General features: G+C 33.7%; 1 protein-coding gene across 2 annotated transcripts in view; it reads right to left on the bottom strand.

The window, feature by feature from the left end:
- The window catches only part of TRPM7 (transient receptor potential cation channel subfamily M member 7), a 123,084-nt gene that overhangs the window by 71,827 nt on the left and 38,332 nt on the right, over positions 1 to 12,925 (bottom strand). For both annotated transcript variants that reach the window (XM_047862335.1, XM_047862336.1), the window contains exons 5-11: positions 11,291 to 11,504; positions 8,913 to 9,037; positions 6,859 to 7,030; positions 5,081 to 5,255; positions 4,003 to 4,126; positions 2,584 to 2,656; positions 682 to 782 (exon numbers count right to left, since the gene is read on the bottom strand). In XM_047862335.1, coding sequence (XP_047718291.1) covers positions 682 to 782; positions 2,584 to 2,656; positions 4,003 to 4,126; positions 5,081 to 5,255; positions 6,859 to 7,030; positions 8,913 to 9,037; positions 11,291 to 11,504 — 984 coding nt within the window. The remainder of the gene's footprint in view (positions 1 to 681; positions 783 to 2,583; positions 2,657 to 4,002; positions 4,127 to 5,080; positions 5,256 to 6,858; positions 7,031 to 8,912; positions 9,038 to 11,290; positions 11,505 to 12,925) is intronic.

Here is a 12,925-nt window from a genome sequence, read left to right as displayed (position 1 = left end):
AATCTTTGGCTACACCCATCAAGAAAAAAAAAAAGAGGACTCAAAATCAGAAAATAGGTGATGCTACAACTGATACCAGAGAAATATAAATGATTTTAAAAGACTACTATGAACAATTACACACTAAAAAATTGGACAACCTAGAAGAAATGGGAAAACTCAATCCACTAAGGCTAAATGATGATGAAATGGAAAATATGAACAGACCAATTATGAGTAAGGAGATTGAATCAGTAATCAAAAACCTACCAAAAAACAGAAGAGCAGGACCAGACAGCTTTCTGGTGAATTCTACCAACAATCAAATCCTTCTTAATCTCTTCCAAAAAAATAAGGAGTGAATTCTTCCAAACTCATTTTATGAGGCTAGCATTATCCTGACAACACAAGAAAATTACAGGCCAATATCCCTAATAAACAAAGATGTATAATAGGGCACCATTTCTAAGATTTCTTTCAGTTCTAGGATTTTCAGTGATGTATACCCTATAACAAAGGTTTTATCATGAGCAAAACAGAACTTAGGAAATCCTAAATGGATCTGCATGTCGTAGAAATGTTTAGCTAAACCAATCTTGCATTTTTGGCAGACAGGTAAAATGTCAATTCAGATCACATTTCCAGCAAATACTTTGTTATTATGCAGTTTAAGTGAATTACATTGTGTATATATTTACATACCAGCCACTGCTGTCCATAAACAAACACATGATTTTTGGCAATGTCAACTCTATCCCATGCCAGTGTAAGGATAAGCTGGTCAAATGCTGATGCATTAGTGCCTAATTGAATAAAGAAAACAGTTAAGTTCAATTAATTTATCTCCATTAAAATGTGAACACTTATGAACCTTTCCCATTTCCTTTTAATTAACTTACACAGTTCATGTCAGCCACTGCTCAGAGGTAGCCGGTCTCAGAGAGATAAGGTTACCCCAGGGCTTAGGACTTTTATTTTCCAACTATAGAAAACACACAGCCTCATTTACTGCAAACACTTCAGAATGCAATAGGAATAAAACAAAAATTACCTGTTTCTATCACAGAGATAGTACTATGTTAGAATTATGAAAAATATCCTTACAACAGGTGCTTTCCTGTACGTATATAAATTCATACATATACTTTTAATTGTTCATGCAAAAGTACATCCTACGATACAAAGTATTCAGTAGCCTACTTTATGTGTCTTAATATCATACCCTTAGTTCCTTATAATAGTACATACAGATTAACCTCATATACACATTAACAATACTTTTTAAAGGTGAGCTAAACTTGATTCAACAATCACACTAATGGGCATTCAGGTTATTTTGAATTTTTTGGTGAATATATTTTTAGGTACATGTTTATTTAAATAGGATGACTCTGTAGAAGCCAAAATGCTGGGAAGAAGAATACATACTTTCAAACTTTTAATATACTGCCAAAATATGTCCCAAAAAGGTTATAAGAAACTTTCAATGGTATAAGAATACCCAGTAGGAGAGTAAAATGCTTCTTTTATTAATATTTACTTTAATTATAATATTGACCATCTTTCCACATTTTTCCCAGGCATTTATATTATTCTGCTAACATTTTTACTTAAATTCAGACTCCTTTTCCCATGAGGTATTCATCATCTTACCATTAATTTATAACAACTCTTTGTGGTCTCTCCACAATCCTATTCCTTAATTTCCTCATCTATAAAATGAAGAAATAATAGGAAATCTGTCTCTTAGGGTTGTTATAAGATTAAATGATAAAAAACGTAAACCACTAAAACACAATGGCTAGCACAAAGAAAATTATATGACAAATATTGAGTTCTCTTTTTATTTTTTATATGTAGGCAATCCCATTTATTGATTCTTCCCTTTACAGTTTCTGAATTTCCTACTACTTATTATGTCTTTTTCCCAAGATGTAAATAGGTTATATTTTATTGCAGTATTTTTCAAATGTTTAATCTATTGGCAATTTATTATGGTCTAATGTTTGGGAAATTCTTGTGAATGCTTAGTGCTCTTTTACTCTGCTCTGGCCACTTCACTGCATACTTGTGACTTTCAAGTACCCACCCAGATGAGACACAGTTTTAGCTTCTAATTTTTAGGAAGATTTTTCACCATAATTCTGTTTGTTTTATCAGTTGGATGTCTTTGGCAAGATATGTGAGAGGACAACAGTTCAATGTGATGTGTATTAACTCTTTAGTCCTCAAATATACCACTAGTTTTCTTTCCAAACTTCCTTTCAGAATGAAAACAGCATGTTTAAGAACATACTAATTTCTATCAACCAATACCTTATTACCTTTAAACATTTATTTTTCAGTCAATTAAAAATGTGACACATTCTTAACAGGATAAATAAATGGGTCTGGTGGCATACACCTTTCTAAAAATTAAAAAATTTTAAAAATTTCTGCAAGACAAAAACAAAAGCTCATTTGCTGACAAACAAAGCTAGCACTGTTATGTTCCACAAAGAATAATTACTGAAAAATTCCCCCAAGTTCAGCCAAATTAAAAGTCCTACCTTATATAAATAGGCTATGAATAAGATCTTACAAATAAAAAAATTTAAATCTTACCTTTCAGTAATGCAGTAAGTATTGCTACATCTATATCCTGATGTTCATCTGATCCAATATGGAAAACCGTGATCTATTTAAAGATGAATTCATAATATTATGCCTTTATATTTTCAAAGCTAAGGCATAAGGTATACAAAACAGAAACTAATTTCAAACCACATAGGAGATACAGTTTTTTGGGGTTTTGGTCAGAAATTAACTTCATTTCAACAAAAGACCCCCACAAAATTAAAAAATTTTCTCATCTACCAAATAAAAATGGCAAATATACTCAAAATGTTTAGTTTAATATTATATTCACTTTCTGACCTATTTTAGGTCCTTTACTACAATAAGCAACTTATGGCCTCAGAATACAGATTACGTATCTGAGTAAATCTTGACATTATTTCTACAGAATGAACATTTAATTCAAGTAATATATATGTGTGTTCTTGAATGAGAAATGTTTTATTTATTCAATTTTTAATTTTTTTTAATGTTTATTTATCTTCAAGAGAGAGGGAGACACAGAGCTCAAGCAGGGAAGGGGCAGAGAGAGAGGGAGACACAGAATCTGAAGCAGGCTCCAGGGTCCGAGCTGGGAGCACAGAGCCCAACGTGGGGCTTGAACTCACGAACTGCGAGATCATGACCTCAGCTGAAGTCGGACGTTCAACCGACTGAGCCACTCAGGTGCCCCGATAAATGTCTTATTTAATCCTTTTACTGGAAATGTCTCTGAATTATCTGAAGTGAAACACCACTTGAGAGATTTTTATTTAATAACATTTTTCATAAAGTAAAAGATTATAATCCCATATAATTTTTTCCTTTCAACTTTATTGTGTATAAAAATGAAATACATGAAACGAAACAGATCAAACCATGTTATCATCTACCTATTATAGTTGTTAAAAATTTTATCTCTGAAAACTTAAGCCCATGTTTAGATGAATGAAATTAGGCAACACTGATCTTTAATTTGGGCACTGAGAGTAAAATAAAATCTTTTCTAAATTTTTTTTTAAGACTTTTTTTTCAGTAATCTCTAGACCCAATGTGGGATCAAATTTACAACCCTGAGATTAAGAGTTGCATGCTCTACCGACCGAGCCAACCAAGAGCTCCTACAGATATATTTTGGAGAAACCATTAACAACTCTTGACAGTTCTTGCTTGATTCTAGATATAATCTGTGGAGGTCTAGTTATTAAACTTTTCCCAAAACAGAAATGCAAATATATGTCTCAATACCATACAGAAACCATAGTCCTTCTATGATATCCCTCCAACTGAACAAAATAATAAATGACATCTTTGCATGGTTAAAAAATATTTTAAAATTTTAAACCCAAATTTAAAACAAAAGTATTTCACCAATTTATAATGTATTTTGAATGAAATAAAGAGGGTTATTCTGCAAAATCTACTTACAAGCTCCTTTCTTTTCATGCATTCCATCAGTGTTTGAAATAAATGAACTGCTTCACTTTGGCCAAAGTTAAATGTTTTTTTGATTGTTGAAATAATATCAGGCTCTGCTGCATCAGGAAGATTGCTGGAGTGAAAGGAAACATAACTTAATTCACTGATTTCAATTTCTATTATTTGTAGAATCTAATATGAAGTATAGATGAATCTATGTTAAGACCTTTAACATACTGTATTAATATTAAGTACTTCACCCTGAGTGAAATATCCTCCTTCATGAGACTCCCAACTGTAAGTCATATGGGAGGAAAAACGGGAGTTATTTTTCTCTTTGTATTATTTCTTAATTGTTTTACAAGGCATGTGTTGCTATAACAGTACTCACATTTATAAGATACTGTATAAAGATAATTTTAAGATATTATTATGTAGTAAGCAATACTTTGCCAAGATATCTTAAACACGAGCACATTCACATTTTCTCATTACATGGCTCAAAAATATAATGACATAAAACATTATAAAATACAAAAATGAAAATTCATAGTGAAAGTCTCCCACTATCTTCCATCTGCCCAGTTCCATCTCAACTGCTTTCCTCTTTCCATGTATATACTTTGGTAATCTTCCAAAATCTAGTATGGATACCAACCTTTCTCAGCCACAAACTGTTATGTAGATATACCATAATTTGTTTATCTAGTCCTCTTGATACACATTCTATTTTGTTCCAATCTTTTACTTTTACAAAAAACATTGTAATGAGTAACTTTTTATAATCTTGTGTATATCACACGTGTAAAAGTACACGTATACCAACAATTCCTAGAAATGGAACAAAGGGGTCAAAAGATACATGCCTCTGTATGTTTCATAGATCTTACAAAATTGTCCTCTATGAAGACTGTTATATTTTAATTCATTCCCATAATGTATAAGACAAGCTATTTCCTCAAATCTTAAAGGTATTATTAAACTTTAAATTTTCATGTTCATAAAATACTGAAATGAATCCAATATTCTAAAAACCATAAGTCTCTTCACATAGTTATTAAAATCTTTTTTGCAATCACATACTTACCCTCCTTCTTCTGTTTGTTTATGAATATAAGCCAGTAGATCTGCAGCTCTGCCTGTTCCTTCACAAACAACGACTGGAACAGGAGGACTTTCCTGAAGGTATTCTAAAACTGTGAGGATGACATTTGGTCCACCCTCAAATATAAGTGCCACCACAGGGACACCTTGTCCAATTCCTTAACAAAGTAAAAGATTGCAAGGTATCAGGCAAAACATAGAGTAATTTAATCTTATTTTTTTACTTAATCAAAACCAAAATAAAAATAAGCCAAAATATAATTTCTTATACGACTGTGCTGACTTCACTTTAGGTATTCAACATGATACCAAATCTTGCATAAGTAAGTTAAACACCGAATACATTACTTTTTCATTAAATTAAAATCTGTTCTAAATGACAAAATTAGAAATACAATACTTCTATGATTAGGCATGCACTAGAATTTAGATTCACTGAAAAGTAAAATTTATTTTGTATATTTCACTAATTGGAACTCTTGACAAATAATTTATAACACCAATTTGTTTTTCTTTTTAAGATTTTTAAAATTTTTAAGTAATCTCTACACACAACATGGGGCCTGACCTCACAACCCTGAGATCAAGAGTTGCATGCCCCACCCACTGGGCCAGCCAAGACACCCCTAGTTTGCTTTCTAATACTGTGGGAGTTGAACTTCTAATGTATATTTGTTTTTACTCGTTTTTAAAATGTGTATTTCTGATTTCAAATGCAATGAGACATTAACATAAAAATTAATGACAGAGTCAGGACTACCTAAATGTAACTGATAAAAAAAAAAAATCCAAGACCTCTATAAGAGTAACAGAAAAGATTTAGTGAAGAATACCAATTTTTGTTTTTACAATAACTTGCAGTGAAAGAATCCCAATACACATAAATGTAGGATTCTAAAACATTCCTGAATTTTAGGAGAGGATATGACTCCAACATAATTTGAATGCACCCTTCTATAATTTTGTATTTCGATTTCACTTTGTCACAAAGCCCACCTTCTTGGTGTCCTAGGACTATAAAATTTCTTCTTTTTGAAAGAGAAATCTAGAAGTTGAATCAGAAAGTATGACCATAGTTGGAAAGGAAGACCAGTGTCAAGAATACCAATTTTTAAGACACAGCTACCAAAGAGTGATACCTATTCATGTTATAAACTTTAAACAAGATGATTCTTACTTTGCAATAAACTATCTTTTTTTCCTCTTTTCCTCTTCAATCTTGAATTTCAAGTCATGTATTAGAATACATCACACATTAAGAATATTTCTGAATTCCTTGGGCTGCAAGGGGATTACAACAGCAACAGAGCTTCCAATGAACCTTTGTGGCTTTGGCCTCAATATGTGAATACCCTATTTGGGCTCAGACTTCCTATTTGGCCTAAGATCAGTCCTTTTTTTTTTTAATTTTTTTTAATCTTTATTTATTTTTGAGAGAGAGAGAGACAGAGAAGAAGTGTGAACAGGGGAGGAATAGAGAGAGAGGGAGTCACTCAATCTGAAGCAGGCTCCAGGCTCCGAGGTGTCAGCACAAAGCCCAAAGCAGGGCTCAAACTCATGAGCCATGAGATCATGATCTGAGCCAAAGTCAGACGCTTAACTGACTGAGCCACCCAGTCACCCCTATGATCAGTCATTTTGGTTGTTCTGTATGCTGTCTTGCTACAAAAGGAAATAAACCCTCCGAAGAACCTTTTTAGAATCTTTTTAGAATCTAGCCTAGAATGATCTCAACAATAACAAACTTATAAATTCCCTTACTAGCATGAATTCTTTGCTGATTAATAGTTTTTTCAAGTTCTCTTCTCAGTCTGACTTCTGCCCCATACTTTCCAACAGTGCCATCATCCACCAATATGAAATGGGAATGTAGATTATTCAGAACATTCAATTTGCTCAGAGGGTTCAACAATGTTTGATAAGGAGCAACCACCTAAACAATAGCAAACATGAGTTAGTGGGCAGGATTAATTATAATATAAATAAAAAATAACTTTGAAATAATCTATAAAGGCAAGTAAGAGGTAAAATTCTATTTACAATATAGTAACAAATAGAAAATGTCAAAAAAAAAAAAAGGTGTCAAAAAGCACAAGCTTTTCTTTTTTAGGTTCATGGTTTTTTTTCTCCCAACACTTTTTTTTCCAAATTTTTATTTAAATTCTACTTAGTTAACATACAGTGCAATACTGGTTTCAGGAGTAGAATTCAGTGATTCATCAATTACATACAACACCCAGTGAAAAAGTACAAGCTTTTAACCAACTGAAAATTAACCAACAATGGGTTGAACCATACAACAGTATTTCATCTCATTTCAGAATATATATTATTTTTTTAAAGTTTATTTATTTATTTATTTATTTTGAGGGGAGAGGAGAGACAGAGAGAGAAAGAGAGAGAGAGAATCCCAAGTAGGCTCCAGGCTGTCAGCACAGAGCCCAACGTGGGGCTACATCCCATGAACCTTGAGATCACGACCTGAGCCAAAACCAAGAATCAGACGCTTAACCAACTAAGCCACCCAGACGCCCCTAGAATATATACTATTTTATTATTACATGCAAAGGAAACCGAAAATAAATAATAAGTAGTGTGAATAAACTGTTAGGTTATTAGTGAATAAAGAGCAATATACAAAGGACACTGAATTAGAGCAATCAAGTGTTATATTGCTATTTTTCTAGCCCTAAGGAGAATCTTTAAATTTGATAATAGAAATATAATCACACTTGAAAGTGATCATTATAATTCAGTAATTCTTTTTTACTAGTCTCTTGACAAATATTTATAACCAATTCACATGTCCTTAACCTATTCAAATAAAACACTAGCAACTGATTACTACTCTTAGTGACAATAAAATTAATTCTTAATGTCATTAAAAATTTAATTTCAAAGACTGGTGTGATTTGGAAAAGGTGTGAAATAGCTATACAAAACAGAAACCGAAACATACTAATAATATAATACAGGGCACCTGGGTGGCCCAGTCGTTTAAGCATCTGACTTCAGTTCAGGTCATGATCTCATGGTTCGTGGGTTCGAGCCCCACTGTCAGGCTTTGTGCTGACAGCTCGGAGCCTGGAGCCTGCTTCAGATTCTCCCTCTCTCTCTGCCCCTCCCCCACTCAAACTCTGTCTCTCAAAAAAATAAGTAGTAAACATTAAAAAAAAAAAATTTAAATAATATAATGCCAATTACTTATATCTATGAATGCATTTTTTTTTTTTTTTTTTTTTTTTTGGGACAGAGAGAGACAGAGCATGAACGGGGGAGGGGCAGAGAGAGAGGGAGACACAGAATCGGAAACAGGCTCCAGGCTCTGAGCTGTCAGCACAGAGCCCGACGCGGGGCTCGAACTCACGGACCGCAAGATCGTGACCTGGCTGAAGTCGGACGCTTAACTGACTGCGCCACCCAGGCGCCCCACTATGAATGCATTTTTGAAAGGATAGTAAGAAAACCTCAAGAAAATAACTTAAAAAATTTTTTTTTAATGTTTATTTTTGAGGGGGGGGAAGGGGCAAAGAGAGAGGGAGAGAGAGGGAGAATCTGAAGCAGGCTCCAGGTTCTGAGCTGTCAGCACAGAGCCCAATGTGGGGCTTGAACCCATGAGCCATGAGATCATGACCTAGGCCGAAGTCAGATGCTTAACTGACTGAGCCACCCAGGCACCCCAAGAAAATACTTTTTAAACATAATTTGAAAAGTATAGTATGATCATGAATAGTTTAAGTTGACTTGCACTATTTTTACTCTAATTTTGTTTATACAGAAGTTCAAACATAAGAAGTTTTTTAAATCATTCTTACATCTCTCCCAACAAGATCATTTCTGTTTTCAATCACTCCCCATGGAGCTATTCCAATAGTGCAAATCTTTCGAGATGATCTGGAAGCATGTTCTTTGAGGGCATCACCAACATGTTTTGCCACACCTGTTTATACAAAATTTATTTCACTTTATTTGAAAGTAGTTATTGTTTTCAGAATAATCCTGTGCTCAATCTATGACACTATAATTGGTGATATTTTTCTTTATACAAAGATAAAAAGCAATGAGGTCCAAAAGACAAACTGATGAAAGAAAACACAAGGACCAAAAAGAAAACAAACAAAAGAATCCCACAATGTCAAATCACTACAACTGCCTGAAACACATGTAAAAATAACTTTTACCATGTTGTTAGGCCTAGTCCTCTCTTAGATTCCTCATGTAAGTAACTGTAGTTTGTTATTGTTCTACACATCATCTAAAAAAAAATGAAGAGTATGGCTCAGGACCATAAGCAACACACACACACACACACACACACACACACACACACACACACCCACACCCACACCAAGCAACTACAAAAGTTGTCCAACTGAATCAAAAATAAGGAAAAAAGTAGAAAAGGTAATTCAAAAGAGCATGTAACTCCTCATTATCACTTGTATGGGCTGAACTGTATCTTTCCCAAAATTCTTATGTTGAAATCCTAATCCCAGCACCTCAGAATGTGACTGTATTTGGAGACAGGTCCTTTAAGGAGACTATACATTGTAAATGAGGCCCTAACCCAATCTGTCTGGTGTCCTTTTATGGAAAGGAAATTTTGGACCCAGAAAGAGATACCAGGAATGCACATGCACAAAGAGGAAACAGTGAGAAAGTGACCATCTACAAGCCAAGGAGAGAGGCCTCGGGAGGAGCCAAACCTGCTAACAACTTGATCTTGGGACCTCCAAAATTGTGAGAAAATTTATTTTGCTTAAGCCACCCAGCCTGTGGTATTTTGTTATGGAAACCCTAGAAAACCAATGCATCGCTCAATTTGATTTTTATAATGCATTAGATCTCCTTCCTCATCTGGATTATGGAAATAGCCTCTTCACTGGTCTTCCAACTGCTGCCTTGCCTGTGCATAGTCTATTTTCAAAACATCATCCAAATGATCTTTGTTCTTGTCAACTCTCTGCTTAAACCTTCCCTTCTTACTCAGAGTAAATGTGAAAGTCCTTGCTTGTAATGGCCTATAAGGTTTTATATAATGATGTGCCTTTGCCCCTGCTATTCACCACTCTACCCCAACTCACGCCATCCCATCACCCACCATACCTCCATACCTTTCCAACCTCATCATCTAGCCTTCCTTATTCATTCTACTTACCTACACTGTACCCTTCTTACCATTCTTCCAACAAACTAGCAGTTTATTTTCTTTTAAATACTCTGTCCCACACTATTCTTATCTTGCTCCCTCATTTCCTTCAATTTCTACTCAGATGTCACCATATTAATGAAGCCCCCTCCACCATCCCTCACCATCCTTCCTCTATATTTCATGTGTCTCCATAGCACTTATCATCTAACATGTAATAACATATTTACATGTTTGTTATCTGTTTGTTATCTGCATCTCCCCTGCTAAAATATAAGCTCCACAAAGGTAAATATTTTCTTTGCTTTGTGGAATGGTAGATCTTTAGCATCCAGAAGAATGCCTGACACACAATGAGATTCAAAAACCAGCTGCTGATAATGAATTAAATGTCTGCAAACAGTAATAATTATATTTTACTTTGGACACTAAAGTTAATCTGCCATTTTTAGATCTAACTTATATATGTGGTAAAGAAGACTTGGAATGAAAAATTATAGTATATTAAAAATTAATTTTGAAAGCTACTTCTTACCACTGCCTAGGCAATGGACTGCCATCCTGGGTTCAATTTACCAGTAGTCAGAGAGTGACAGGAGTAACACTTGGCTCTATAGTAGGGGTCAACAACCTTTTTCTGGTAAAAGGTCAAATAATAAACATTTTAGGGTTTGCAAGGTAAACAGTCTCTGTCACATCTATTCACCTCTGTTGTTGTAGTGCAAATGTAACTATAGATAATTCAAAAACAAATGAGTGTAGCTGTGCTCCAATAAATCTTTATTTACAAAAACAATGACTGGGTTGGATTTGGTGCCTGGGACCACAGTTTGTTAATACCTGCTCTACAGTTATTATTTTTAAGACTAAATGAAAATCAAATACTTCTACAATTACCATTTATACTTAGGAACTATATAAATTATTTAACAGAAAAAGATGAATATACTGATATTTGGTGTTGACTATTATTTAAAATATCTAATTAATATTATGAGACATTTATAAACACACTAAATAAAATTGATATAATCATCACATTACCTGTATTTACTCCTCCAGTTAAAATCCAGGCTCCGGTTGTAACTGCAGCTTTAATAAGACCCTTTCCAAGCAGCTGCTTGATTCGTGGGTGAAGCTCAAATTTCTGCATGCCTCCATGCACAGAGATAACAAGTTTGGGTAATTCCATTTGCCATTCTTTAAGCAGAAGTTGTAGAATGACTTCAGGTTTGGTGTCATATGATAGTCTCACATACTAAAAAAAGATTTTTAAAAGGACAAAATAACTGAATATGTTCATAGGTTTCATAATGCAACATTATACAACTTAAAAAATGTTATTTAGATCAGATTATTATTAAATAGATTTGACAGGTTGCTTTTAATGTACTTAACACTCCTAGGAATAAACAATAACAAATGATTTTAAAGTTGGAAAATCAGTCTGTAAGAGCTATAGAAGCAGTGGTACTCAAATTTTTAACCTTTAAAACATAAATATTTTCCTCTTTCTGTTTATATAAACTCAATTACTCTTTATCTATGCACAGTATTTAATGGTTTGGTGTAACTATGAGTATGCAGTAGTGGGAAGTGCTAAGGCTAGCTACAGTGATGATAAAAGGGAAAAAGAGAAAAGAATAATGAAAAAAAATGGAAGCTTCTACAACTCTTGCTATAAACAGAGGCAAATACTGTATTAACTTTGAAAATTATGCCAATGATCCAGTCTATTTATAACAGAATTTTGAATATGCAGTAAAATAACAAAAATATTTTTTTACTCAATATTTCAAGGTGTTCAAATGGATTCACAAGTTTAATATTTGAAAAATTCTATAGAAAATAAGCTGTCCCATCTGTGGTATAATTTACTCTTGTTTGAAAGGTTAAGAAAATTATCTTTGTCTTAAGTGACATCACGAAACTTACTTGCTATGACCACTCTAATTCATTTTCTCTAATGTGTTTGTATGATTTACTGCATAAGAAATCTGAAATATTCATATGTTGGAAGAAAAACATTAAAAAAAAGGTTTTTTTAAAAATGTTTACTTATTTTTGAGAGAGAAAGAGAAACAGTACAAGCAGAAGAGGGGCAGAGAGAGTAAGGGAGACACAGAATCCCAAGTAGGCTCCAGGCTCCGAGCTGTCAGCAGAGGGCCTGACACAGGGCTCAAATTCACGGACCACAAAATCATGACCTGAGCCCAAGCTAGACACATAACCAACTGAGCCACCCAAGCACCCCAGAAGAAAAACATTTTTAATCATCTCTAAGAAAGGTTCCTTGCAAAACAATATATTGCCCACTGCTTTACAGAGCTCAAATACCAATGAAAAATATTCTAAAATATCAAAATCCAAAATATCAGAATTCTACAAAAATGAGAAGACTCTAGAGAATGCAATGAGATTTGTTCTATACGAGGTCTTCCCACATTAGTTTTAAGTCATTATTATATTTGGGTACATAAAATAGTGTTTAGAAAACAAATTTAAAAAAAGATTATTTAAGGAATAAATAAGGAATTCCACTTTGGACAATGGTAGACTAGACTGTCTTGAATTAACTCTGCCCCTAGGAACAGAGAAGCTAGAAAATAAATAACACTTTTTTAAAGTTTATTTATTTAGGGAGAGAAAGCGCAAATAGGGGAGGGGCAGAGAGAGTGA

The sequence above is a fragment of the Prionailurus viverrinus genome, chromosome B3 (assembly GCF_022837055.1).
Source record: "Prionailurus viverrinus isolate Anna chromosome B3, UM_Priviv_1.0, whole genome shotgun sequence".
In the NCBI taxonomy this organism is placed as follows: domain Eukaryota; kingdom Metazoa; phylum Chordata; class Mammalia; order Carnivora; family Felidae; genus Prionailurus; species Prionailurus viverrinus.
Note: the sequence above shows the minus strand (reverse complement) of the source record. Positions and strands in the feature narration are given on the sequence as shown.